The sequence below is a fragment of the Mesocricetus auratus genome, unplaced genomic scaffold (genome assembly GCF_017639785.1).
Source record: "Mesocricetus auratus isolate SY011 unplaced genomic scaffold, BCM_Maur_2.0 Super-Scaffold_100691, whole genome shotgun sequence".
Lineage (NCBI taxonomy): Eukaryota > Metazoa > Chordata > Mammalia > Rodentia > Cricetidae > Mesocricetus > Mesocricetus auratus.
Window position 1 is genome coordinate 30,192,697 of NW_024429267.1, and position 27,829 is coordinate 30,220,525.

Genomic DNA, 27,829 nt, shown 5'->3' on the forward strand with positions numbered 1-27,829 from the left:
TCCAACAGAACAGATTTAAGCTAATAATTCTGTATTTACAAGAAAGCAAAACAAGAAGATAAAGAAAAGCTGCAGCCCCAGAGAGCTTGTTCTGATCCAACCAGAAATTGGCCCTCAGGGCCTTTAAGCGGTGTTCCGTCAGGCTCTTCCTCTTCCACCCCCTCCCGCCCTTCAGCTACCAAGCCTTTTCCAAAGAAAAGAAAAAGAAGGAAAGGAAAAGAGAAAGAAAAGAAACAAGAAAAGGAAAAGAAAGAAAGGAAATTTAAAAAAATTAAAGGCTTGCTGTTTGCTCTGTCTTAGTCCTGGATTTACCGGCAGATTTAGAAACAAAAACAAACAAACGTTTGCGGGATCGGGACGAGGGGTGTTTCGATTTTCAGGATTCTTTCAATTATATTTTGTGTACGCGTGTGTTCAGTCTCTTAAATATGATTTGGCATGTTTTGTTTCTGATTTTAAACGTACCATTCGTTAAAATTGGAAGAGAGCGCGCTGTGGCCGGCTGTGTGGTGGACCGCGGAAGAGGAGGGCGACATGGAGCTGGTGGTCGGGTTGTCTGTGGTGGGAGACACGATGGTGGGTGGCGTGGACGACTCGTACCCGGAGCTCGCAGCAGGCGAAGGCTGTGAGCCCTGCGAAGAGGACTCGTGGACCTGAGAGAATAAAGTTGGGTTTTAACGCAGATAAAGAGTGAGCCCGGCGGCTCCGCCGGGCTAGGAAGGCTGGGCTCCCTTCCCCCTGCGTGCGCCCCCCTCCCCTAACCCTCCCAGCTACTTTCAAAGCCAGCGGTCTCCCGGATTCTCTGTAGGCAGGGCCAATGGGACTTGGGCTTAGTTCTCCCGGCTCGGCCCGGCGTTCCCACTCTCTAAGAGGAGACTGTGCCCGAAGTACTCACAAAAGAAAACAGGGGGAGGGGGCTGGGAAGGGGGAGGCTGCTTTCCAGGCCAGAGTCTAGGAAAGTTCACTTCCCAAAGTTTGCCTGCCCACTTGGAGGACAGCAGATAAGGAGAGCTGAGCTCAGGATCGCGTCCTCCTCGCTTTCCCCTGGCTTCCGAGAGCGATGGCCGCGCCTACTGCAGCAGCATCCGCAGTCACAGCTCTGGCAGCACGGCCTGGAAGCCACCCCACTCATTTTTACTTTCATTATGAAAAACTCAGTTTAATTGGCCTCTGGTTCTGCTGTCCTTCCCGTCCCGGCTCCCTCTACGCAGTTCCACCCGACAGAGGTAAACTGTTTGCCTTTCTCCTCCTGCGGCTTCTGCCGCCGCCCAGAAGCCGCTCCAGAGTAGCTGGCACCGGCCCGAGCGCAGAAAGGGCTCCTGCTCGAAGGCGAGCGGCCAGACCGCGGCGTTACCTTCATGTGTTTGCGCAGAGAGCTGGGGTGCGTGTAGGACTTATCGCACATCTTGCAAAGGTATGGTTTGTCGCTGGTGTGCACGTGCATGTGCTTCTTGCGGTCGCTGCTGTTAGCGAAGCGCCGGTCGCAGCCTTCGAACTCGCACTTGAAGGGCTTCTCCCCTAGTGTGAAAGTTGAGAAAGAGATGGGTCTTTTTAAAAATAAATCAGTAGCTGTTTTCAAAGTTTAATGGAGAAATTTCAGTAAGTTAAAATGCCAGTTGCCCAGGGGTATCCCTTTCGAGCTTAAAATCTGGATTTTTAAGAATCCATGCATCTATGGTGTAACTATGAATATTTTAACGCCCAAGACAGTTGTATCTACATTTTATTTGTGCTTTGTAGTGGTGGTAGAAGTAGCAATAGAAGTACCAAGAACAGTTTAATTTTTGTTTGTTTGGTTGGTTTGGTTTTTTTCTATCCAGAATAGCAGAAGCTCTGGATGCTGGCTAGCCCAGGTCTTTAAGGATGTCACCCAGACGCTTCTACTTAGCTCTTCTTTCTAATTTTCAGTACCGGGTCATTTTCCTTCTGCTTTGCTCGTCGTCTCTCCTCCCTCTTACCCCTCCCAGACACACTGTAACACCCCCCCATTGCCTCTTACATCCAACTCCACTCCACCCCCTACATACATCACATTTTATGGTGTGACTGGAAAGGGGGGAGGGAGTTTCCACACCTAAAGTTCTGACCTGACTGGACCTTTAAACCTAGAGTTCAAGTTGGGTTCTCTTTAACCAGAAATGTTCAAATACGGATAGGTATCTGATCCCTGACACTTGAAGGGCCCAAACGACCCATGATTTCCAGCCTGCCTCCACCCCCATCTCTCGCCCCAAGCCCTGAGTTGCCTGGAACTTGTTTTCTTATTGTTGCTGCTGTTTTGTTTCTTTTTAAAGCTTTCGACTTGCCAGTATTTTTAAAGGCCATCTCGAGAACCCCGCATTTTAAGAACAGTCTCTATTCAGTTGTAAAGGACAATTAGGATATCTGCACCTTCCACCGACTCAATCCCAATAAATAAAATTTATGTCTTCAAATATACATAAACCTGATGTCCTCAGATCCAGATTATATCCCTTAACCAAACTACACCCACCGCCCGTTTCTTTCTGTTTCTACGTGGTTTAACTCAACCTCAACTTTCTCCACCTTTTCCAGTGGAAAGAAAGGACTCAACAAGGTCCCACAGAGGGTAGCCACCAGCAAGAGTTTAGATTTGCTTGTAGCTGAAACAACTGGCGCCTCCAGGATACCCTAAACGCGCCACCTCTCTGGGATTAGAGCTTGTCAAACGCTGGGCCAAACCAGACTCGGCTTCCCGGCTTCCAATTCTTTCTATTCCTTGTTTTTAAAACCTGTATGCTCAGATCCTTCTCGTCCACTCTCTGTTAGCCCATATTTTCGAGACCTGAGCTAAAAGTCAGATCTGCCTGTCTCCTGGAACTTGAGGTCCAGACCCCAGTGAGGCTGGGTCTGTGTCTCTCAGCCCCTAACTTTCGAATCTCGGCCAAGGTGGGAGGTGGAGTATCCTACATAAATTCCATACCTGTGTGCGTCCTTTTGTGGATCTTGAGGTTCTCTGAACGCGCGAAAACCTTGCCGCAGCCAGGGAACGGGCAGGGAAAAGGCTTCTCGCCCGTGTGCACGCGGATGTGGTTGACCAGTTTGTATTTGGCTTTGAAGGGCTTGCCCTCGCGTGGACACTCCTCCCAGAAGCAGATGTGGTTGCTCTGCTCTGGACCACCAACGTGCTCCACCGTGACGTGCGTGACCAGCTCGTGCATGGTGCTGAAAGTTTTGTTGCACGACTTTTTGGGGTTGGCCAGCTGCTCCGGCTCGATCCATTTACAGATAAGCTCTTGCTTGATGGGTTGGCGCATATAGCGGAAGAAGGCGCCAGCGCCGTGATGTGCAGCCATGTTCACGTTCATGGGCCCATAGCCGTGAAGCTGCGGCGCGGCATAGTGCTCGGATCGCGGGCTGGTCACCTGGCCGTACTGCTCCGGCCGCGGGTACATGTCCCCGGAGAAGCCTAGCCGCATCTGCCCGTTGACCACGTTGGGCGACGCGTGGCCCGCCGCCTGCTCGTGAAGCCCGGAGAAAAGGAGGTGGCCCGCGGCGTCCGTATGACCGTGTGGGCCCCCGAAGCCGCCGGCCGAAGCGGCGAAGAGGCTGTGCTGGGCGCTAGCTGCCGCCGCCGCGTCTCCGAAGCCCCGGTTTCGGAACAGAAAGTCCCGCGTAGAATTGAAAGCTGCGCTGGAGTAGGAGCCGACGTGGCCCGGGTGATGATGGTGGCCCAGGGCCGCAGCGGCGGCGTAGCCGGGCGCCTGCGACGTGAAGGCTGTCTGTCCCGCCGAGGCCAGTTCGTGCGAACTGGGGTTGAGCTTGAAGGCGCCCATGCCGTCGGCGAACGGGTTGATACCCAGGCCCACGTCTCGCTCGGCCACGTCGCCCGCCGAGTGGTGCCGGGATGCGCCAAAGGTGGTCACACCGATCGCGGGATACTGGGGGCCGGCGTCCAGGAGCATCGTGGCTGCACGGGGCAAGCCCCGGCCTCCCCGGCCCCCCCACCCTCGCCCGCCAAGGAGGGAAGATCAGGAGGAGGAGGAACGGGAGGCGGAGGAAGAGGAAGAAGAAGAGGAGGAGGGAGGGGGAGTCGACCCACCTAACGAAGTCTTAGCCAGCAGGCAGCGGCCAGGCGCAAGCCGGCGCCCGCCCGGCCAAAGGCAGGCAAGTCGGATGACTGCCGGCCGGTAGAAGGCGGGCTCCAGCGCCTGCCGCTCCAACCGCGCCGGCCGGGCTCGCACTTTCTCGCCGCTCAGTCTCTGCCGAGAGGGCCTCGAGTCAAGGCTGCCCGGGGAAAGGCATAGAACATCTCAGCCCCCCAATAAAACTTCTTCCCGGATTTGTGGCATAGAGGAATGTGAGCGCGAGAGCCGCCACTGCTCGCCCTGTCTCCTTCTCGCTCGGCGCGCCCCTCCTCACTTCTCCACTAGTCAGTCTCTCTCTCTCTCTCTCTCTCTCTCTCTCTCTCTCTCTCTCTCTCTCTCTCTCTCTCTCTCTCTCTCTCTCTCTCTCTCTCTCTCTCTCTCTCTCTCTCTCCTTTCTCTCAGGCTCTCCTCCTCGCTCCTTCACTCTCCCTTTTTCCCCCCTCTCTGCTTTTTGAAAAAAAGGGGGGGAGAAAAGGCAAAGAAAAGGCGCAAATCATGCACAATATTGTCTTTTGCGGTTTATCTTCCTGGGGAGAAACTTTCACCTCCTCAGCCGGGCGGTGAGCGCGAGACTGATAGCAGCAATCATTCCTGCAGATAAATGAATTGAAAGGACGACACCGTCGTCCCCCCCTTGATGAATGGGAGCAGGGGGAGGCGTCACGTGCGACCGACTCGGGCGACGATTGGTGAGGCGGCAATCCCCCCACACACACCCCCGCGGCCGCCGCGCCAACGAAGGGCGCGCGGTGGCGCCGCGCGCTGCTCATTGGCCCGCCCGCCTCATCAATCCCAGGTATTGTAAAGCGCTTGACATCCCCTTTTGACTAACAGGGCTGCCAGGAGTAGCAACTTTTTTTTTTTTTTGGGGCCTGGCAATTTTTCCCCCTCTTCTCACGAAAAAAAATCCACGATTCCTTTTCCCTCTCATAGTCTCTCTCTCTCTCTCTCTCTCTCTCTCTCTCTCTCTCTCTCTCTCTCTCTCTCTCTCTCTCTCTCTCTCTCTCTCTCTCTTCCCCTCCTCTTTCTCTCCCCTCCCTCCTCTTTCTCTCCCCTCCCTTCTCTCTCTCCCCTACTCTCTCTGTCTCTCTCTGTCGTCCCTGTCTCTGTCTCTCTCTGTCTCTCTCTGTCTCTCTGTCTCTCTCTGTCTCTCTCTGTCTCTCTCTGTCTCTCTCTGTCTCTCTCTGTCTCTGTCTCTGTCTCTCTCTCTCTCTCTCTCTCTCTCTCTCTCTCTCTCTCTGCGTCCTCCTACCCCTCCCTCTCTTGGTTTCCCTCCTCTTCTAAGTCCCCTCTTCTCTCCCTCTTTCTAATTTCTTTCTCCCCTCCCTCTGTCTCCCCCCTCCGCCTTCCACTCCCCTTCCCTCTGCCACTCTCCTTCAAACCTCCACTGAGCGATTATAGACTATAGACCCCGGCGTCTCGTAGAGCAGCAGTTGGGGACCAGCTGATAAACACCCCAAAGGCACTTCCAGAATGTCCCGATTCAGCAACTTTCTTTTCTCCCTCCCCCCTTTCTCCCCCCTTCAAGGGAGGGCAGCAAAGGAGGCTTTTGTTATTTGCTCCTTTTGAAGTTTGCTTCCTTTTTGCCGGGCCTCTCTCCTGTTTATAATTTAAGATTCGGGAGCGCGAGGGCGCGCCACTCTCTTTCCCAGAAACGTGATTTCTCGGTGTCTCCCGAAGCCTCGGTTTTCCAGGCTTCCTGCCTGCCTGCCCACTCACCCCCAAACACAGGTGGATGGAGCTCTTAAACTTTTTCCGGTTTCTGAGGTTTGTTGGGTTGGGTTTTGTTTGTTTGTTTTTGTTTGGTTGGTTGTTTTTTTTTAATGGCAGTTTGAAAACGCTGTTGCCGATTTCCCTCTCCCCTTATTTTTCTCTTTTCTCTGGTCCAGTCCGTTGTCTGCTTGCCCCTACCCCCAACCCGCTCACTCTGCCCTCCAATTCCCATCCCCGGCTCCTTTCATTCAGGTAAAACTGTAAATTTCCCAACGCGCCATTGTTCCTCTGGATCTCCCAAAGCTCCCTAGAGATCCTGGAATACTTTTTTTTTTTTTTTTGGTATTTAAATCCCCGGTAGATAGGACCAATGTAAATTTTGTGACATTCAAACCTTTTCCAGTTCACAAATCAGTCACCCTTGTCACAGTTATTGAAATTCCGCAACTTGCCACAACAAGACGGTGGAAAAAGCGGGCGCGGTCTTTGTTGCCGACCAGGCTTTTGATCGCCAGAGAAAATTTACTTACCTTCAGATGAGTGAGCAGAAAAAGAAATAACACTCCCTTTGATTTAGTTAGGAAAATGCAGACATTTGGATTCCGTGCAAACATACAACACTCGCTTGTTTTCGCGATGCGGCCCTCGATTAACCTGTCTTTGCCCAGCGCAAAGTCTATTCAACAACTGCGCGTAGTTGCTTTTTGTCCCATCCACAAAGAACCATTGACTATATATTAAAATGATTGTTGAAAGGTAGAGGAGTATGGCACGTAAAAGCAGGGGAAAATCCCTGTAACTCAATCAATTAAACCGAGCGACATTTATACATTTCAAAAAATGCACGCGAATGTGGAGCCGGGGGCGATGGAGGTTGCGTTTCTCCTTAGCTCAGTTTTAAGCCCATCAGCTTGGCCCAGGATTTAGCCTTAGCGCCTGCATATTCATTAGGTCTAATTATTTTCTAGTAAGGAAAACACAAAAAGCCAAGAGTCGGAATCCTTCAATTTGCCCTTTGTTTCTAACTTCATTTGGCTTCTTTGCAGCTGAATCAAGGCTCTAAACTCTTTTCCAGACAAAGAGACTTTCAACTCATCCTTTCACGTGATGTCCGGTTAGAAAACTTACCAGTTCGCCAAGCATAAGGAAAATGAAATGGTTCCCCCCTCTCCTCTCTCTTCTCTTTCTCGCTCCTTTCCCAGCTAGCTTCCTAGGACTGAAGGAAGAAAGGTCAGCGCGCTGGCTACTTCTAGCCTCCTTTTTGGTGTTTTTTTCAGTTTTCTTCCCAGATTCTGGTTTGGGCACAGTGAACTGGAAGTAGTCTGTCCTTTATAAACACACACACACACACACACACACACACACACACACACACAGAGAGAGAGAGAGAGAGAGAGAGAGAGAGAGAGAGAGAGAGAGAGAGAGAGAGGCTCTGAAGTCAGATTGTGTCTGGGACTAATTCCTCTGTGTCTGTAGAGATTGTGTTTGAGCATCTCTGCTTGTGGGGCTTGAAAATAGAATTTCTAGGAAAAGGGAAAAATATAGACTGCTCTGCTTCTGGCAACAAGTCTGAGTCCAGTGCTGCCCCTGCACTTCTCACCTACTCTGAGTGACCCCCTATAATGAGTGACAGGAAGAGCTGGAGCAGAAGGTTGCTTGTGGACCTACCATATATTTTGTTTTGGGGAAAAGATAAACCAGAACCATTCATTTCTTTTTGCTCCTATAAGGAGAAGTTGGAGCCTGGGATTACGAAAATCCTGTAGTCAAGGAGATATTTCCCCTAGAGGTTGCACTGGTCTTTTACTAGGGAGAACAAATATTGAACCCACCTTGACTGCTTAAAAAAAATGTAGGGAGGAGACCTGAGGGAAGGGTGGCTGTTGGGAGAGGGGAGGGAAAATAATTCTTCAAAAAAGAAAGTCAGGCTTCTCTCCTCCAGCCTGTGGAAAATCCACCGAGGACGTTGACAGGGTGTATTTTTAGGAAACCCATCCAAATATACAAGGTAAGAGTAAATGTGAGAGGGGGGGAAAAGTTGTGGGTTGTAGAAGTTATCAAGTGGGATTTGCGGCGCTCTCTGCAGGAAACGCGAGCGGCTCCAGTTCAAAGCCACATGCACCAACGTGACATATAAGCCATTAAAATATCATCCTGACGGCTCATTTCTGCTTCATCATACATTCCCTAACTGCTTCCCCGAAAGCTGGAGAAGGAGAAATGAAGGATGACCGCCTCGGTGGAACCACAAAAGAGGCATAGCGGGATTTGTGGTCCCCCTCATCCACCCCAAAGTGATGTGCAGAAATGAGGTGATCCGGGCAACAGGTGGAGCAGGGTAAGTGCTTGAAATCAGGGGGTAAGATGGGGAAGATCTGTACCCCATGGCCTTTTAGCAAGTGCCCTTATAGAGGCCATAGGCACCCAAACCACACTAGACGAATAGGCCCAGTCAGACTTTTCTCCATTTCTACACACACACACACACACACACACACACACACACACACACACACAGCGTCCAGGGTACAGGCCCCACCCCACAGATTCTAAAGGGGTGGGGAGGAGCCCTTCTGCCGAGGGGCAGCATTGAGGATGAGCCCTTTCTTTCCTCCCGGGAGAAGAACGGGTGCAAGAAAGACAGATGGGGCTCCTACTGGCAATGGCACCAAAAACAGCTTGCTGCCCGTCCGTCTTCCCTCCTCTTTTTTTTTTTTTTTTTTTTTTTTTTTTTGTAAATTGCCTGGGTGTGCCCACCGTGGGCACAAGAAGGGCAAAACAACTTGGTCAGTTTCCTTCTTGATCATGGCAGGAACCGAGAAGGTACCGGTGAAGGAGTCTTTGCAGGCAGCCTTTCTGCTTTTCCCTCCGGCAAGGACGACAGGGAGGGTTTCGGTTTACTCTCGCTAGGGTCAAAGAATCAAGTTAGTGCTGCTGGGTGACTACATCTTAGAACTTTTCTGGACACTCACTGAGGATGCCGTCTGGGTCCGCGTCGGACAGGATGCCTTCCCAGGGCACCCTCATCCTTGGTCCTGCCTCAGGACTCTTAACTCTAGGATCTGCTCCGTATGCCTCATGAGCCATGGGTTCACGACTTGACTTTCTTTCTTCTGGATATGAATCTGGGCTGCGGTTAGGTCTGGCGAGCAGGCCGGAAGCCTAGACCCAGGGACATGTAACAAATTACTGGCAAGAAAGAAGGGACCGGATTTAGGTGTAAAAGAGTTAGTTGCCTGGTTCAAAGTCTGAAAGTTTGGAGTTGATGAATGGTCCACAGGGACAATCTGAGAAGTGGAGAGGGTGTGAGAGGGCTGCTTGAGTTCTAGGCATTCGCTGTCTACAGAACTACCTTTGGATGTCAAGGCTTGGCAGTGACCTCCACCCTCTGCATCTGGGGGCACCGTTCTTTTCTCTTCCTATGTTTGAAGATTTCTAGTCCAGGCTAAATTATCTGCTATCGACCCCACTAGTTTAGACTTCACTCTGGGCACCCGAAGGTTACCAGCCTTCGGCCTACAGCAACGGCAATCAGAGCCCTACCCTCTCAAGGACAGGAGTGAGAAAGAAGGTCTGTACAACCGAGTCCCTCAGCTCCATTTCCTGGTGCTTCGGGGCTGGTGGAAGGTAGCCAGGGCGGTGAGGGTGTAGCTGAGCTGCGATCGATCGAGAAAAGGCCAACAGCGGCTTTCATCTTTGGTTTGGTAGCTCTGAGCCTGCCAGGGCCGAGCTTTTCCAGGAAGTATTCATTCACGCCTAATGGTTAATCAGTGTGGCACTGAAGTCACCAGCTCTAGTTGACCTCTGACCTTAGACAGATCTGTGTGGACTAAGTCTACCTTACAACAGGAAGCCTCTATGATTCCTCAAATAAACTCGTGTGTTTTGCAGTACCAATCATCCCATCTTCTTGTCGCAATCAATCAGTGAGGCTCCCTGGCACCCCTCTCCTCTCAAGGCAGGGTAAAGGTTGATTCGAATACATTCTGGTGGTGTTCCTTATTGAGCTGGTAGCCAGATGGTATAGGAAAACACCTCAGGAGCAAGAGTTTTGGGGGAATCAAAGAGCTTTCCAGGCCTCTTATCTTGGGGACCTCAGATTCAGGGGCCCATGGACAGTTCCCAAATTCTCTCCTCATTTTGTTCATTCAGTAAGACCACTAGCTTAGTAGTTTCAAATTTGGAGAAAAGGGTGTTTGCTTTATTTCCCTGCACAGAACTGCTGCAGAACTATTTAAGGTCCTCCTGTCTGCCTTGGTCCAACCTTTGAAACATTTGCCTAACCATTTGTAATGCACAACGGACAAACACATAAGGTGTAAGGGTACCAGCCACAGACCTCAAGGAACTTGGGCTGTGCCAGCATTGTGGGTGGACATAAGTTTCTAGGGAAACTTACACCCCTTTTCCTCAGAAGCAAACAAGTAAATTCTATTATTGCCAACCAACCAGGAACTATGGTGCCAGACATCCCACCATGAGGACATTGAGAGAAAGGACACCCAGCCTGCTGTTCTTCTGTAAGAATGCAAAGTTAGGCCTCCTTTCTCTCTTGGTCTGTGTTAGAAGGAGCTTGCTACCTTTATGGAAGGAGTTTGTTGTTGTTTTGTTATAATTGAAAACAATTTCCTCTGAGAAAAGGTAAGTATACTGAGGCCCATGCCTGGGGAAGAAAAAGAAAGGATAAATACCTTAGGGTAGTTTAGGTCTGAGTTACAGGTAAGGGGAACATAAGAAATTAGAGACCGTGTATGATACTACAGCCCCATTCCGATTTAGCCTGTGGGTCAACAAGTTAAATAGCCTCTTGTCCTGTGGGCTAGAGTGTCAAGACAGGCAGACCCATTGACTGAGGTCTTGCTTGTTTGCCCAGCCTGAGACCCTTTTCAATGACTGTTTGTCCTTCCTCACCAAATTCAGGGTCAATGTTAGGTGGATTGCCTGTTTGGCTGTCCCACTTCCTTCAGCCTTGCCTGGTGGACACAGAGGTCCCTAGAATGGTTTCAAGGATTTATGGTTACCAAATGCCTGGGAGCTCCAGTCACTGACAAGCAATCTTGAGAAGGATACATGATTTCTAAATTTTGAAACTACAAAAAAGGGACAAACTTGGAACCAAATGACAACAAAAACATTTTTTAATCCAGTGGATTTACTATTAGCTTGGGAAACCGAGTCAGTGACAGCTCTCAAGTGTTCTGTAGGGGGATGAAACATGTCAGGCTAAGGATTTTTTCCCCTACTACAGACAGAACAGGATTCTAAAAATCTGCAAATTTCTTCAGTTCAACAAGAAAACTAAGCATAATTGCACACCCCTTGAGGATAGAGGGCACTCCCTGGCACACCTCACCAAATATAAATAACTAACTTGAGGAAATAATGGAGTTTTCTGAAACATGATTTCAAAATCTAGAAGCCATAGATTTTTTTTAACATTGAGTGAATGCTTCTACCTATAAGACAGAACAATGAATGATAAAAATTCTAGCTGTAAAATAAGGATTTTTCAGTGTTTTTATTACCAACCCATGCCATTTTACAGGAAAAGTGAGTAGTCTCCAGAAATTTTTTCTTGTGTTTCCCAATTTGAAAATGATCAAAGAAAGGCTAAAAAATTGTTTTCAGACTAACATCTTTCTTTCATACATTCAAGCCACAGATTCTTGGTGTGTTGTTTTACTCAGCCCTTTTCTTCTCAAGCAGGCTCAGACTCAGAAAATGAAATACAAGACTTCCTTGGTGATGAGGAAACGATTGCGGCTTTACAGAAACACCCTGAAAGAATCGAGTGAGTAAAAAGAAATCTTATTATAAATAGAGATTTGCTGAAGAAGCACTTTTTGTGTTTTTAATGCATAAATCCTATTTGTTTGTTTCTCTTTTGTTACACTGATATGTGAGTTTGGGCACAACTCTAGAGTTCAAATGAAACTTAGAATAACACCTTGGCATTTGATGCATTTGCACACACATCAATGACACAACATCCCACCAGCAGCCTGAGGATTAGCCCTCAATGCCTACTCATCTGGACGTTCTAGAATTAATATTTGAGTACTCGATCATTGAAACAACCACCCTTGACCTTCCGCAATTCCACTGTCACATTATTCTATGACATATTCATCTTGAATTCATTTCCAGACAATTTGATTGGGATGAGGTTTGACATGTATTGGCTTCCATGAAAGAAGCGGACTTTGATCTTGGTGATGGGGTTTACATGATATGCATCATCTTTACCAGGGGCACCAGCCTTCTGCAATGTGGCAGTGACTATGTTCCCACAATGTGGTGTCTGAACCAAGAATGACTGACAGCCACTCTGTCAGAAATACCTTCATTGTGAAGAATTTAATTTCATATTCCATTTAGAATAAGCATAGGATTTAAGGTTGGCTTTTACCCCCTTCCAGGCATCTAATTTTTCTCATTTCAACTATACAACTACATGTTTTCTCCAAAGATGTTCCCTTATTGGTATGCAAGGCAAGCTTCTTAACAAAAGTTTAAGTAAGTTAAGAAATGACTCTCTTCTGCTATTTGGGATGATTTTATAAGAGCAGTAAAAAGAGATATAATTATTATATACATTCAGTTGTTTTGATTCCTTAATGCTACCTTGGAAGTTCTTTTAGCAATTTCTCTTAATCTTTTGTTAAAAAGACACTTTGCAGAAGCGTTGCTTGGAAATTAAATTACATCTAAGTATATTTTTCCATACTCTCAGTGCCATTAATGATGATTAAAGCCCAAATTTCCATAATTAGGAAAAATTTCCTCTTCTTAAAAAAAACTGACAGACCTCATCTCCTTTGCATAATTTAGGATTGGACATATGGCAGGCTTCTGGGGCTTAAATGATTTCTTTTCATAAGACTTGAGATACCTCCCACTGGAGGAATCCTGAAGTCAGTGGATAGCCTCTTCAGAGATGCACACCTAATTCTGAGTGGCACCATGGTCAGAAAAAAAAAAGGACCAAAGAAGTGACTGCAGATTTAGCAGCAGAATATTCAGGTGACAGAGGCTGCTTGGCCTGGCTCTGAGTCATGGACCCTCAGCTTAATCACAATATAGCATTGTTTCAAGTATCAAGATGGAAAGATAGACCAGCTTGATGTCTAATCTCCATCCTTCCACCTGCCCAAGAAGAGAAGTCAGACATCTCAGCTAGTGATGTTAGGAGCCCCGACAGATGGACCAACTGCCCTACTTCTAAAAGTAAACTAGAAATCATTTGTTTTGCCATTGATGCATGGGTATTGTGAACAAAAATACCCAAGTTATGATTCTGGGCATTCATTTTCAGAGTCTGGAGGATGAAAGGGTCACTGGTAGAATGTGTTCTATATAAGCCCTCATGAAAGCTTTAGCGCTTTTGGGGAGGGTCAGCATTTGCCAAAACCACCTCCTTTTCTATGCAAATCAAGCAGGAATCTCCGGAAAGTAAACTGAGCCTCAGTGAAGATAAGCACTTCTGACCAATTGACAGTTTCCAAAACTGGGGGTTTCTACATCCTGAGACATCAAAAAGATTTCTGGAAAGACTATGGTTCACCTCTTGGACATTGGCATTCCATGACTTGCCATTTCTGATCAGCTTGAGGCTTTTTTGGAGTTTATTTCAGAAATACACCTTGAAGGTCCTTATATAATTGCTCAGAGTTCTATGTCAGTAAGCATAAATGGATACAATAAATATTTTTTTCTCTCTATCTTTGTCTCTGGGGAAATTGACCTTAAAAGAATGTCTGGTCCCATTGTTATGTTTAGCCAACCGAGGTATGGACCATATGGCTCCAAGAACTTTGCAAGGATCAGGCAGCCTCTGTGACCTGCAGGTCACCTGACCCCTGGCTACTCAAGAAACATCTACCCAGGATGGGTCCAGATGTTTTTAGTGCTTCAAGAGAAGGCTGCATCTGGGAAGGAGCTCCATGGGGCCAGGTTACTGTCAGTGATTTTGGCTGAATCAGATGTGTTTGCCCTTTTGCTTCTGGCACAAAAAGTCATACACATGTTCATACCTTTTCAAGGGCAAAGTTAGTCAGACAGGCTGTATACTAACATGATGTGTATATAAAACCCCTGGGTTTCTTTAGCCTTCCGATACACAGGTCAATACTTACAATTCAGAAGGTCTGTAAACTTGGATTTTTAAAAAATCTTTCTCGCTACAGCCTGCTAATGGAAAGTTAACATTTTCTTCTCCTGTGAAAATGAGAAGCAAACACATGACTGTTAGGAGTTCAGCATGCTCACCAGGCTTCCAAATGGTTCTGAAAATAACAGAAAATGCTTTTTTAAAAACCCCTGTTCAGGCTGTATTGTTATTCAAAACTTCTAATGAGGATCGGATCACAGTATGCATATTAAGAATCCAAGTTGGTTCAAATAAAATAATTAACAAATTAAAATGGATTGTGAATTTGACACATCCTGAATAATTAATTGTATATCACCTAGGTTTAGGTAAGAGGATTTTACTTCCTGGCCTATGGTACCTATGCTCTTGCACTCTGGGTTACTATTTCAGTTCTGAGGTTTGATGGACAGACATAGGTGGACAAGAAGGAACACAGTTGTGCTTCCAGTGTGTATGCTGTGCTTTGAGCCCTTTGGAGGCTCAGCATAGACTCACCTCAATACATTATTCACTTTGCTCAGAGATCAGACTTGAAATTCACTGAAATTTGGTGACAACTATCCACAGATGAAGGGAAGGCAAAACAAACCAAGAGTCCTGATAGAAGTGCCTCTCATTAAAGGGCTAACTAAATGAAGCATAGGGAGAGGGGGAAAGCCAGGAAAGAAGATGAATTCTCAGAGTCTAGTTTTAAAATTGCCACAAATGGCCTTGGTTTAGGGAACAGAAGTCAAATGTCTCTCTTTCCTACAGGGTGTGTGTGTGTGTGTGTGTGTGTGTGTGTGTGTGTGTGTGTCTGTGTGTGTATCTGTCTGTGTGTGTCTGTGTGTGTATTTCTGTGTGTGTGTATGTGCATGTGAGTGTGCACACAGAATCTATTTGTAATTGCCTAAGACCTTCCTAAGGCAGAGTAGAGAGATACAGGCTATTCAAAGCTAGAGAAATTATTGTGGGAGTTAATCCCTTGCTAAATCCCTTGCCCCAAGCAGGGATGAATGAAGAATGTACCAAGCTTTAGAAAATAAGTCAATTATTAAAAATTTTAAACCCTTATTTAGGGAGTAGGGTTGTGGCTCAGTTGGCCGAGGACTTGTTTAGCATGCATGGAGTCCTAGGTTCCTTTATCAGCACCACTTTAACTCATTTGTGCTACTGAATATCTATGGACTCAGCTCCTAGAGACTGGTGGCAGAAGGAGTAGAAGCTCAAAACCATTTAAGTTCTAGACCATCCTGGCCTCCTTGAGATCTTGCCTCTAATACAAAAGAAAACAAACAAAATAAAACAAACAAGCAAAATCCTTTATTTACTAATCATGGGATGTAATACCTCAGGGAGGGGGGCAGTCCCATCAGTTCTAAATTGTGTTCCATGTAATTTGTTCAAACTTCTCCCTTCGCAGAAAGGTTTTTTGTTTTTGTTTTGTTTTTCAACATTTAGAATTCTCTTTAAAAAACAACAAACAAACTAGACTTTCTGTGTCCCTCAGGAAGGTCCAAGAAAGTCCAGTGGCATCTTTGGCCATGAGGAACAGCCCATTTAGGCTCAGAAAGCAGCAGATCCTAGGGCAGACAAGGAGCAGTCATTCCTGAGCCAGAACTGAAATCTTCATCTTCCTCAGGCAACTGTGGTGGCAATTCTAGACTGAAGGTCATGGATGTAGTCAACTATGGTATCCTGTCTGTAGACTCCTAAAGATAGCAAGGACTAAGGTTAAAGCTTTGGCAACAAGTTGCCACAGATCATGGAAGTAATCATAGTTTCCATTCATTGAATCTTCATCTGTCATCACTGCATAGAATACAGGAGCCTCAGATTAGTCCCTTTACCATAGCCTCCAGAGGAAAGACCTGCTCCTCCATTTGTGTGCCCACAGCCTCTCTCTCTCTCTCTCTCTCTCTCTCTCTCTCTCTCTCTCTCTCTCTCTCTCTCTCTCTCGATTGCTTTCTTTTTGCCAGAATACCCTCAGATAAATTAATATGAGCTGTGACAAAAAAAAGAAAGAAATGAAGAAAGAAAAGTCCTTTCAGGGAGGCCTGAAGTGAGTTTGAAAAAAGACTTCCCCTCCTCTCTTCATAATCTCCTCTGGTTCAGTCTCTCTAGTCAGGCTGGGAGTTTTGGGTTTCTACTTCCAAGAGCGCCATCACAGAGGGGAGAGAGCAAGAGCTGGAGCTAGAGCGCGAGAGAGGAGGAGGGGAAGAAGAGGGGGAATAAAGAAGCCAAACAGAAAGGGCAAGTGTGATGGGGATGTATGTGGGCTAGGTGTAGGGGAAATGATAAGAAGGAAGAAGAGAAAGACAAGGGGCAGAACGGAGGAGAATAAAGTGGGTTCGCTACTCTAGGAGCTTCTCTGCTCCAGATAGTCTGCAGCCTGCCTTCCTTGAGTCCTTTGCACGCAAGACAAACTTTCTATGCTCCTTGAGGAGTTTGGATATTAAAATGCCTAAGACTATGCTCAACTCCTTCCAGGAGTCGTCATGGATAGATGCGAAACCCAGCCCTGCTCAATTTCAGGAGCCTGGTAGCTCAGCTTTATAGAAGGGATGGGGATGGGGTGTTAGGTGTACGGAAAGAGTAAAGAATTCCCGCCTGGATCAGAGCGCATGAGCAGTAGAAGGCTGAAATGTTATTGGGGTTGGGGGGAGGGAGAGGAGGGAGGGACAGGAGAAGAGAGGAGAGGAGAGGAGAGAGAAAGAGAGGGAAGGAGGAAGGGAAGAACAGAGAGAGAGAGAGAGAGGAGAGAGAGAGAGAGAGAGAGAGAGAGAGAGAGAGAGAGAGAGAGAGAGAGAGAGAGACAGAGTCTGGTCTGTCATCACTGACGTCGGGCCAGGCCACTGGCCAATGGGCAACATAGGCGATTGTTCTCACGGTGGCCCGGGGCCGTGGCCTGAATCTATTCATTTCCTTAAGCGCCCTGCTGCCCCTCTGTAGTGCCCCGGGTTTCACACAGACATTAAAGACACAGAAAGAGAGGGGGGAGTGCACACCCAAAACTCAGAGAAAAAATAAAACAAACAAACAAAAAAATCCCCACCACTTTGCATAAGTTTTTTTTTTTTTCGGTTGTCCTTTCTCTGCACTGCCAGATTGTAGTAGCACCGGCGGCTGCCGGGCCGAGGTTCAGCAGGAGGTCCTTTCCAGGCTCAGTGGGACTCTGAAATTAATATATACGGCTAGGATGCTTCAAAATCACTACCACTTCCAACTTTACCACCTCCGAAATGACCCCTCCTATCACCTCCATCTCTGGCCCGGGAGCACCCCTTGGTGTTGGTGGACAAAGTAATCTTGAGATATGGGTCTTACACCTCTGCAGCAGAGGCCGTGCCCCCAGGCACCCACAGACTCAGTCCTGTTGCCTCTCCCACCTACCCCATTATCACTACCCCTCTCCAGCTCATGGCGCGGCAGGGGACTCAGCAGAACTGCAGCCTAGCCGGACGAAGGAGGAGGCTTTTTGGCTTTGCTTGGTCCTCCACAGGTTCACTGCTGGCACCGACTTGCTCAAGATCCCAGCACCAACGCCAGAAACCTAGATGCGGCTGGGCAGGACTTGTCCCCGGGATCCGGGGAAAGTGCGAAACCCACTCCATCGGTTCTCATACACGCTATTTGTCTCGACAACAGGTAGCAGCTGTGGACACCATGGGCCCCAGCTCGCCGCCGCTTCGAACCCCTCGGTATTTCCGGGCCTTCATGAGCAGCCTCCGCAGGCCTCCCACAGCCGTACTTTGAACGGACTCCTGCGTCTGGGGCTCCCTGGAGACATGTATGCGAGGTCGGAACCCTTTGCACCGGGGTCTACGGACCGCAGCGACACTTTGGCAACAGCCACAGCCCTGCACGGCTATGGCGGCATGAACCTGACCGTGAACCTCGCCGCATCCCATGGCCCAGGAGCCTTTTTCCGCTATATGCGCCAGCCCATCAAACAGGAGCTCATTTGCAAGTGGCTAGGCGATGATGGCCCAGTGTCCCCGCGCCCCTGCTCCAAAACTTTCAGCACCATGCATGAGCTGGTCACGCACGTCACCGTGGAGCACGTCGGTGGCCCAGAGCAGGCTAACCACATTTGCTTCTGGGAGGAGTGTCCGCGGCAGGGCAAGCCCTTCAAAGCCAAATACAAACTTGTAAATCACATCCGCGTGCATACGGGCGAGAAGCCCTTCCCTTGTCCTTTCCCAGGGTGTGGGAAAGTCTTTGCTAGATCAGAAAATCTCAAAATACACAAACGAACACATACAGGTCAGTACTCAGTGCTGTCTGTCTCGTGCGACCCCATGGGACGCAGGCCCTTCGGGTCTGAATTTCCTTTAGTTCCAGCCGAGGGGAGGAGGGAGGCAATTTTTGGTATTGTTTCCATGAGCCAGACTTATAAAACGGTAATTAACAGCTTCTGCCTGTAGACTCACCCTTTTCCGGAGGCTGTGTGGGAAGAGAGATTCCAGAGTTCTGTGATCCCTGTTGGTAAACGGGCGCTTCTACCTTATAGGTTTGATTTGATTTAGGATCTGAAGATTGGACCCTGGGTACGAGGTATATCCCTCGTTCCTAGAGCTTGGTTTTAAGGCTTTAAAAAAAACCAGCATGGCCTCCCCCAAAACCTTAACGGAAATGGGAATTATTGTCTCACATTTACAGATCACTTTGAAAAACTCTTCCCCATTTAGCTTCACCGTCACCTGAACTGAGGGGTCATCTGACCCTTAATACCTCCTTTAGGATTCAGGAGCCTTGGGGGCCTACTTTTGACCAGCTTTTGTATTGCTGGCTCCAAAGAAGGGACATTTTTGGTACCCCTCATTCTTATTTTATTAGAGACCCAACGGGGACCCACTGCCTTAAATGTCATTTAAGGAGCTGTTAAGTGAAATAGGGACATGTGTCAACCACATCTGTTAGCTCTAGTTAACAGAAAGAAAAGGAGCTCAGTGAAGGAGGCTGGGAGTTGAACTCTTCTGGCCAGAAGCATCTAATTAATACAATTGCAAGAAGAAAGTTTTCACACTTTCCGAACAGCCTGTGAAGTTACATTAATTAGTTTAGCAGCCACCCTTTGACTCTCCTTTCTCCCCCCACCCCTTGAAGTTTAAGAAGTCAGCGTCTTCTCCCCTCCCCCATCTTGGAGGCGGGAAAAGGGAAGAATGATGCGGAGAGATCGGAAGAATTCCAGCTTGGTACTCCAGCTCTCCGGGCAGTATCTTTCCTTTCTACAGTTCCCTTTAGAACAGCCACCTTTTTAAGAGTCAAGAGTCCCCGATGGCTGCAGCGTCCGGGAAGAAGCTTGCTACAAACTGCCGTCTCCATGAGGTTTAGGGTTAGAAAGAACACTGCCATAGGCTGAGGCAAGACCAAAGTCCAGTTTGGATCTGTTCTTTATCCCCCCCCCCAGCATGTCTGCAAACATCTTGTGCGGTTTTCTAGAGCACGCTCTGAATCTCTCTCACTCATCTGCTCCTCTCTCTCTCTCCCTCTCCCCGAGTTATGTTCCCAGGGACAGAGGGATGACTAAAAACCATAATTCCAACCCCGAGACTCGCTGCTCCAGGGGCTGCTTGCCAGCACCTGGAAGGTGGATGCACACTCCGGGGCTGGAGAAAGAACTCATCTTTAATGACAGGGATTTTGAAGCAAACAAACTTATACTGCTCTTTGCCGGCCCACTGTTTAAAGTCTGTGAAGCAGAAAATGGTTAAATTCTTAGCGCAACCGACCTACACCAGAGAAGCACAAGTGTGCCTGGCTGGCTCTTGGGTTTGTAAGGACTCAAGGCAGAATTCTGTGCGTTCTTTTCGGTCTCAGACCTGATTCATTACAGCTTGGGCTTAAAAAAAAGGGAAAACAAAACAAAAACCCTACAGATCCACCCCTGTTCCGGGGTCTCCCTCAAATCTCCTAAGCAATGGGAAGAAAAGGAGGAGGCAAAGCAGCAACAAAATGTTTCTCAAATGGCAATAGAACTCTCTACAAATTATTCATGAAGACAGTTTTCGATTCAACAGGAAAATAATTGCCTTTTCAAATATTAATGGCGTTTCATTTCCATCGAGTCGCGGAAGCGGCGATCAGGAGCAGATTTCTTAGCTGAGATTGTCCGGAATGTGACTCCCAGGCCTGGCTCTGGAGGCGGCGGGTGAAGAAAGGTTTCAGTCTGTGGCTGTGACAGAGACCCGGGAACAATGGTGCGGCGGCGAGGGAGGCGCGGGCCAGGAGCGCGCACCGTGCCAACCTCCCCAACTGGCGCGCCTCCCGGAACCCCTGCCCTGGGCTCTCCCCACCTTTCCCCGCAGTCAGTCAGCCCTCGGGGGGGGACAGAGGCCAGTACCCGGACCGCTCTGGGGCGGAGTCACCGCGAAAACAGACCCAGCCACAAGTGCGAGAAAATGGCGCTGGTCGGGCGTCCTGTAGGCCGGCGAACTTTGCGCCCGCGCGGAAGGAGGCCTTGGGCGCTCTGGGGCCCGGGCCAAGGACGGGGGGCCCAGGGCCAGGGCCCCAAACGGGGCCGGGAGCATGGCGGCCTAGGCGACCCGCACAGCCAGGACTCAGGTGGCCCGGCTGGAGGCAGGCCTAGCACGGCGCCGCGGGGTCCACCCTCCCACCCAGGGCGTCGCGCAGGGACTTGGGGGAGGGGAAGGGCGCGGGGTGGCGGGGCGGCGGGGCGGCGGGGGTGGGAGGGCTGTCGAGCGCGGAGACCAGGGCGCCTCCTGCAGCTGGGGAACGCTAGGGCCCGGCTGCACCTGGCCTCCCAGGGCCGTGCTCACTCCCCCGTTCTGAGGCATTTTCAGTACCTGCTTTTTTTTCTTCTGGTTCTCGTCTGGAGAGAAATACTCTTCTATTTTACGTGACGAGACGCTGGGAGGGGATATGTGTGTAGCTGGATATATCTTTTTTCTTCTTTTTCTTTCTCCCCCACCCCACCCCGGTGAGGGAATTCTAGCCTCCATTTCGAACATCAGATCCTACCCCTTGGCCACACACACCCGGAAAGTCTTATTCTCTTTTGTAGGCTTCAAATAAATTTTTCTTTTGTAAGTTATTTTACGAAGAAGAATGGGGAGGGAAGGAGGAAAGTTTGGGATTTGCAAACGCTGATGGAGTAAGAGGAGAGAAACCCGGGGACAAACGGGGGCACTGATTTGTTCATTATACATCTCCTCTACTTTTTCAAAGTAAGACTGTGCCTTGTCCTGTGCAATGGCAGCGGGCAGCATCTTCCAGAGGACCCTAGTGTACTCCAGCAAGGATGAGCGCTATCGGCTGTCCCCGAGCCAAAGGCAGGTTTCCTGTAAAACGGTCTCCACCTGAGCTTCAGCGCCGCGGCAGAATGGGGTCTTTGTTGGTGTTATCAGAAAGTCTTTCCTATAAACTGCGGGAGAAGAGACCACAAAGCCAACAGAAGGGCATCTTGCTCTCGAATCAGTTGCTAGAGGGGTTCCTGCACCCCTGATCACCCCCAGGATGTTCAGCTGCTTAGAGCCCAGACAGCCCCCCATTCATTTCCGAAACAGTATCAGTGGAGGCAGAGACTTGAAATTCTGGGTTCTTGGCGGCGTCACGGGCGCGTGGGGGGTGCCTCTTGCACAGATCAGCAAATTCAGGCAGCGGGGAAATACCGGAATGAGGTTTGGCCCAATCAATATTCCCCGAAGCTTTGTTCGTTTTCTTCCTTTCCTGCAGTTCTACCTAGACCAGCCATACATTCAGTGGTCAGAGGAACCGGACCTGGTTTACTGGTAGCAGGCTTTCACCCGAAGCTTACCTCACTCAAGGGCGGTGATTTCAACAGACTTAAGACCTCCTTTGACCTGAGTCTACTTTCCCATACAGGCCTCTGGGCTCTCTGGCCTGCGAGGTGGAACAGGCGGGCGGGGAATTGTCTGGGGAGGATCATAGACCTGGAATTGTCAGTTTGGACTGAAAGGGGCCTGCTATACTCCACAAGGTCTCTGAGATACTAATGGATCCGGATAATAAAATGTTATAATCGACAAACATCTTGAGAGATTTCGAACAGTTTAGGCAAGACTCGAAGAACGTTGCAGCATGTTTGCCTTCAGTGGCTGCAGTGCAAAGGGAAGGGGGTTCTATTTCCTGGAAAACAGCCTTCGGGTGGATCATTGCTCACCATGTTTCCCACACTACGCACACGCATGTGCACCCACCGCTCATCCTTTCAAATCCTCTCATTGCCTTGGCGTTTGAACAAAACCTACTTTAGAGAACACTTCGGACCAGGGCGGAGTATGTGTCCAGCGGATTTGCTGGGCAAGGCTCTCTAGGGCAGAGACAGATGATGGCCTGGGCAGTAACTTCAAATCCAGCAAATGTGAACTCCTCAATCAACTCGATTCTTTGGGCAAGGGTGCTTCTGTCTCCACACAGATAAAAGTTGGAGGAAAACAACGTGCGTGGACCAGGGTTCTCTAGAATGGAAATGACTATGATGGAGTCATTGTCGCTCCTCCTCCGAAGCTCCCCTATCCCCACCCCTAGGCACAGGAATGAAGAGGGGGAGGGGTGGTAGTCTGTGGGAGTGGGCTTCGTCTCCTCATTGGGTGGGGGAGGGGTGCCAGACCTAAAGAATAGAGGAAAGTAATTTCTGAAAAATCTTTTGTGGCTCTTTTGCTGAAAACAAAAGAGCAATAGGAGGGGTACAATCCGGAGACTGTGAAGCAGCCCGCTCCCTACTAACGTCTCTGCGTTACCTCCCCCAGGAGAGAAACCCTTCAGATGTGAGTTCGAGGGCTGTGAGCGGCGTTTCGCCAACAGCAGCGACCGCAAGAAGCATTCACACGTACACACAAGCGACAAGCCTTATATGTGCAAGGTGCGCGGGTGTGACAAGTGCTACACACACCCCAGCTCTCTGCGGAAGCACATGAAAGTTCATGGTCGCTCGCCGCCACCCAGCTCTGGCTACGACTCAGCAATACCGTCTGCCCTCACGTCTCCCACGTTAGAAAGCAGCCGCGAGCCCCCGGTAGCCTGCACAGCAGTGGTGGCGGTGCGTGGCACAGACATGAATGAATGGTACGTGTGTTCGGGCTCCTGGCTCAGTGGAGGCTGACTCTGTAGCGCCCCCACCCCAGCCTAATGCCACCTCTGGGCCCTGCCACAGCTACCACCGCCTCCAATATCAGGGCTGCTCCCCAGCTCGGGCTTGTGTCCTCTTCGAGTCTAGGCCTGGCCACTGAGGCTCCAAGAAGTAGGCAAGGAACGAAGGGAGGGAGGGTAGAAAGGCAGGCAGGCAGATAGGCCACTATCAAAAGTTACTGGAGGCCATTGAGTATGCTGATACTAGATCTGTATACAAAAACATAAATGTGCTCATTCTATAGTTACATTCTGCATTCTCCTTTGCCCATGAAACCCATGTCCAGGATAAAGAGACAGATAACAACAACAACAGCAGCAGCAGCAGCAGCAAAACTTGTTTGAATTTATTCACAGTTCTGGCAACTGTGGGTGGCAAAAAGTAAAGCCATAAATTTTCCCAGTGGGTGTGGAAGGGTGGAAAATATTTTCCTTGAGGCCTGGACCACTGTCTCCCCAGCACCCAGTTACAGACTCTTTTTCATTCCCTCCTCTTGCCCATCAATCCCAACCTGAGTAGTTCAGAGCCCAGGAGGTGGCAGACAGAATTCCGCAACCATTTTCTTTCAGCCCATTTGTCTTTTCCTTTGCCTCCATATCCTCTCCAGTTCCTCAACTAATCTCAAACAACAATAACAACAACAAAATAATCAAATAACAACAATAAAGAAACACAGAAGTCCCGAATTTTCCAGCCACTTCTATAAGGGAGATGAGTAAGAGGATGTTCTCCCCTTTTCTTGGGATGTCACATACCTCCAATCCCAATGCCTATCAGAACACATAGATAAGTCTATTCTGTCAAACCTCAAACTCAATTTACATTTTATACTTGCAGTGGGGAGTGAGTCCAAAACAATGGGAAGCAGGGACAAAGGAACACTAGAAGGCTTTCAAGAACTCTGCGTTGTGAAGCTTCAGGCTTCCTTTTCCCACCCCCCATCTGTTTAGACACGGCTATAGAACATCATAGGTTCTCTACTTGGGATACGGAACTGGAGGCTGTCACCATTGAATCAAGGTCTCCACAGCCAGGGATTTATGTACCTTAAAGAAAAGCCTCAATTCTCTAGTAGCATTTGTCAGAAATTTATTTAAAAAGTTTGTGGGCATGTGAGAAATAAAGTGCAGCGACATTATTATGCAGCAAACACCAGAGTGTCTGAAGAGTTGAAAGTATTTGATGTGCTGGTTATGAAGTTCTCGGGGGGGGAATCAGATATTGATGAAGGTAGAGAGTAAGGACTCTGCAGTTGTCAAGGGGGAGAAACACAGGGCCTTGCTTCTAGTCTGCCACCCTCTGTAGGGAAGGAGAAGCTGCCTCAAAATCCCAGCTGAGATGTAAATAAAGAAAACCACCAAGGAAAGAGAAGGGTGGCGAAAAGGGAGAGGGGAAGTACAGGCAGACTTGTCTAGGTTTCTGCAAATCGGAAATAAAAATGTGGAAGAGGGGAAGTATTTCTACCCAAAATGAAGGCCCAGGAACTCAGGATTTTACAACCTGAGTCCTGAGCCTTGGGGTGTAACTGTGGTAGATACTTGCCCACTTCCCTTAAAGCTCTTGGATTGTCCCCAGTGCCACCAAAAGTAGGCACACTGGATACAATAAAAGCTGGACAAACAATTCTTATCACGAGAATCCGCCTGCATTGTCTTTTATCCCTTCCTTCTCAGAATCCAGTAGAAAATTCTCACGCTGGTCCCACAGACCCCACAACTTCTATCCAATAAGGTAACCACCTTGGCAGGAAGGGGGTGGTTACCCACCAATAAAACCCAAAATCTTAAAAGTCCATCTCTAGCAAACCTGTTGTTGAGTCACAGCTTTGCCCAAACGCAGCCCGGGACAGTTAGAAGCAAAGAACTTGTTCCTATGGGCAAGCACTAACCTTGCTGCCAAGGTACACAGAACATTTGTGGGACTTGACGCCTCTGCTAATATTTTCAAGCTGCCCCTCCTCGAACAGGACTCTTGTCTTTCTCTTCTGTTTCAAAACACTTCGTTTTGCCTTCTACCCCAGTTCAAAATAACGAAATGAAATAAAAATATTTGGCCGATCACTAATCGCCTTTAATTTTTCATTTGCTTGTTACAGATGTTGCTTGCAAGGTAATCTTGCCCTGCGCAGCTGAGCGCCCGCATCTTGCGCCTGCGACATCAAAGGGCTCTCTCACAAAGCAGTGTTTCTTCGCCACGGTGCATCTTCATGGTAAGTTAGGATTTCTATGGCAATGGGCAAGTCTCACTGAAATCCTGAAAGGCCGGGCCTGGAGCCCATCCAGGCTTTTCATTAAGGACATAATATTTACGTCTAACAGGCCTTTTTTCTTGTGTATACAAGTATATATTTTTGTTTGACGCGGACTAAATCATTTTCATTTAATTTCCGGTAAACAAAACCCACGCGAATGGGCACTTGTTCCCGATCATAATAAAAATGGATAATAATGCGAGGGAAGAAAAGGGCCGCTTGAATCGCCGCTCAGCCCTCTTTGTTTCTGCTTTCTGCGGTGATCAGAGGGCGTATTTGGGTTTGATGGCGAGTTTCTAAAGGCGAGGAAATGGTTTGTAAGGGGGAAAAGAAAAGGAGAAAGGTCCAATCAAGCTCGGGTTGTTCAAAGAGTCGGGTTTTGGGGTTGAAAGTGTGAGTTTGACGGTGCATCAGCACGCTGCGTTAGGCTCGCCATGGAAATGCGCGCGGGGAGCGGCCGCTTCAAAGGCGGCACACTTCACTGCGGACACTCTATTAAGATACATTTGCGCTGACCTTTGCTTTCACGCCATTTAATACTGTCACTGTGCTCTCCAGTATACACTTCCTCCCAGGACCTGTCTTGCCAGTGTTTAGGGGTTCATCCTGCACCCTGATGTAGGGGCCTTTGCTACCCGGGATTCTTTCAAGAAAGGGAGGAGGAGCTGGACTCCGAGCATCTTGACAACGCCCATAGGCCCCCAGAGTCAGAGGAAATGACTAGGGCATCCTGAGAAGCTTTCCAAAGGAGCACCTCAGCTCAGTTGTCAGCTCAGTGCGGAATGGGGAGTTAAGACGAAGGTGAACCTGGGAAAGTACAGGAGCTGTTAACTGCACTTCAGGGAAAGTTAGTTCTGCTGTGTTCCCCAGAGGTGTTCCACTGCTTCTTCACCCCAGAAGTCTTGCAGCCCCTTAAACTTTCCCTCTGATGTGCCACTGTGCGGTAGCCTTAGGTTTCGACTGGCTTTGGGCACAAACTGAAGAGCCCAAGGCCAAGTGGATGGGAAAGATGGCAGCAAAGTTAGAAGTCCATGTTCCCTTAATTGTCTTGTTGTTTATTTTATCCAAGTACCCTAGTGAATAGGGGAAAAATAAACACGGTGGAAAAAAATCAAACAGTAGAGTCTTCTTTAGTGCCCGTCCTTGTGGTTGAATAAAAAGGATGGTCTGCCTTCTATTGAGCTGAGAAATCTTTGAAGTGGGAGTTATTATCTGAGACATTCCTGCTTGTCGTCCTAACAACGCTGATGAAATGTAAAAGGTTCTTTGTCAGCGATTTGTTCTCCTCTCTGTCAAACTCACTTTGCCCCATTGGTTTCAAACCATTGCTAAAGAGATAAAATCAAATTTTGTAAAAGAAAAAAATCCCTATACTCCACCAGTAGATAACTTTAGGAATACGTTTTTCCAAGAGAGACAGAGAGAGAAAACAACAACAACAACAACAACAAGCAAAAGTCCTGTGTAGTTTCAGGCCTGGTGAAGTATGGAGATGTTGGAAGGCCAATTACACCAAAACTGGTAGATTAGGTAATGCAAGGATGGCAGAGGCAGAGGATAAGTGTCCCAAGTCTGTGCTTCTGTGTTTGTGTTTTCTGTCCTGGACTGCATCCCATCAGTCCAGGGTAACTAGCTGGATGGATTCTCTTGGAGATCACTTGGGCTCCAAAAAATTCTACCTGGAATTCTTGGAACTTAAGCCTACAAACATGTGATGTCTAAGTTTTCCCCTTTTCAAAGAAACTTCTGCTATAAATAGATCCGTGGTCGTGTTTCCTCACCAATGCAGCAATCAGCACACACTTTCTGTCATTTGTCTAAAGGATGGTAATGTAAGCAAGAGAAACATTTTCTTTATTATTATTATTATTATCTTGGAGTTCAGAAGGTTTGGTTTACAAGATAGCGACCAAAAAGTGCATGCATATGCCAACCCCCTCCCCTATGTGCAGTTCTCCATTTTATATTGTGCCTAGAAAAGAAACTTTCCCCCTGTTCAGGTCTTTTCAACCTCCTACTGTAGTTCTAAAGGTGATTTAAATAAACAAGGTCGTGCCCATCATCCTAGCCTTTGTGCTTACTAAATGATTTGTGAAGAACTTTCCCCAAGTTGTAACTCATGTAATCAGCTATAGTTGCTGCAAAATGTCTCTTATATTGATGTTGTTTGTTTACTTGACTCTCCATATGTCTGTTTGTATTGCTAATTTATGGGAGAATATAATGATTGCAATGAATGTGAATTATACAGTCAGGCAAATCTTTTATAATCATACCTAACATACACATGAGTCTGAGTCAACCCTTAGATTATTGGTACCTTGTTTATCCACACTGTGATTAAAAAAAAAACTCTCCACTTAACAGCAGCTAAGCTATAAACTAACCTGAAAGGAAAAAGATGTTGTGTGTATTTGACAGTGATTGTTAAATAAAGACAAAATTCAAAGCTGAGGTATAGTCTTCTAGAAAACATGTACATGTAAATTAAATAAAATAAGTTTTTCTCT

General features: G+C 48.1%; 2 protein-coding genes and 2 long non-coding RNA genes across 11 annotated transcripts; 1 reads left to right on the forward strand and 3 right to left on the reverse strand.

Moving 5' to 3' along the window:
* Positions 1 to 14: 14 nt before the first annotated feature.
* Zic1 (Zic family member 1) lies at positions 15 to 7,089 on the reverse strand. 2 transcript variants are annotated; one of them, XM_040739852.1, is made up of 4 exons: positions 6,951 to 7,089; positions 2,945 to 4,248; positions 1,355 to 1,518; positions 15 to 653 (listed from the first exon to the last, which is right to left on the reverse strand). In XM_040739852.1, the coding sequence occupies exons 2-4, from the start codon at positions 3,924 to 3,926 to the stop codon at positions 456 to 458; spliced, it is 1,344 nt and encodes a 447-aa protein (XP_040595786.1). In that variant the 5' UTR covers positions 3,927 to 4,248; positions 6,951 to 7,089; the 3' UTR covers positions 15 to 455. The 2 variants fall into 2 exon arrangements, with proteins under 2 accessions (XP_040595786.1, XP_021089037.1); XM_021233378.2 differs by lacking the exon at positions 6,951 to 7,089 and adding an exon at positions 4,655 to 4,740.
* Positions 4,744 to 27,829, forward strand: Zic4 (Zic family member 4). 7 transcript variants are annotated; one of them, XM_040739858.1, is made up of 7 exons: positions 4,867 to 4,905; positions 7,765 to 7,830; positions 7,909 to 8,160; positions 11,529 to 11,613; positions 17,602 to 18,219; positions 22,689 to 23,004; positions 25,164 to 27,829. In XM_040739858.1, coding segments are annotated over exons 4-7 (1,005 nt in total). In that variant the 5' UTR covers positions 4,867 to 4,905; positions 7,765 to 7,830; positions 7,909 to 8,160; positions 11,529 to 11,543; the 3' UTR covers positions 25,165 to 27,829. The 7 variants fall into 7 exon arrangements, with proteins under 7 accessions (XP_040595787.1, XP_040595792.1, XP_040595791.1 ...); XM_040739857.1 differs by lacking the exon at positions 4,867 to 4,905 and adding an exon at positions 5,373 to 5,876; XM_040739855.1 differs by lacking the exon at positions 4,867 to 4,905 and adding an exon at positions 6,934 to 7,052.
* LOC121137511 lies at positions 11,322 to 16,676 on the reverse strand. The gene is made up of 2 exons (XR_005874775.1): positions 13,958 to 16,676; positions 11,322 to 11,600 (listed from the first exon to the last, which is right to left on the reverse strand). It is a non-coding gene; the product is annotated as an uncharacterized LOC121137511 (long non-coding RNA).
* On the reverse strand, positions 18,931 to 20,583 carry LOC121137512. Its single transcript, XR_005874776.1, has 2 exons — positions 20,253 to 20,583; positions 18,931 to 20,094 (listed from the first exon to the last, which is right to left on the reverse strand). It is a non-coding gene; the product is annotated as an uncharacterized LOC121137512 (long non-coding RNA).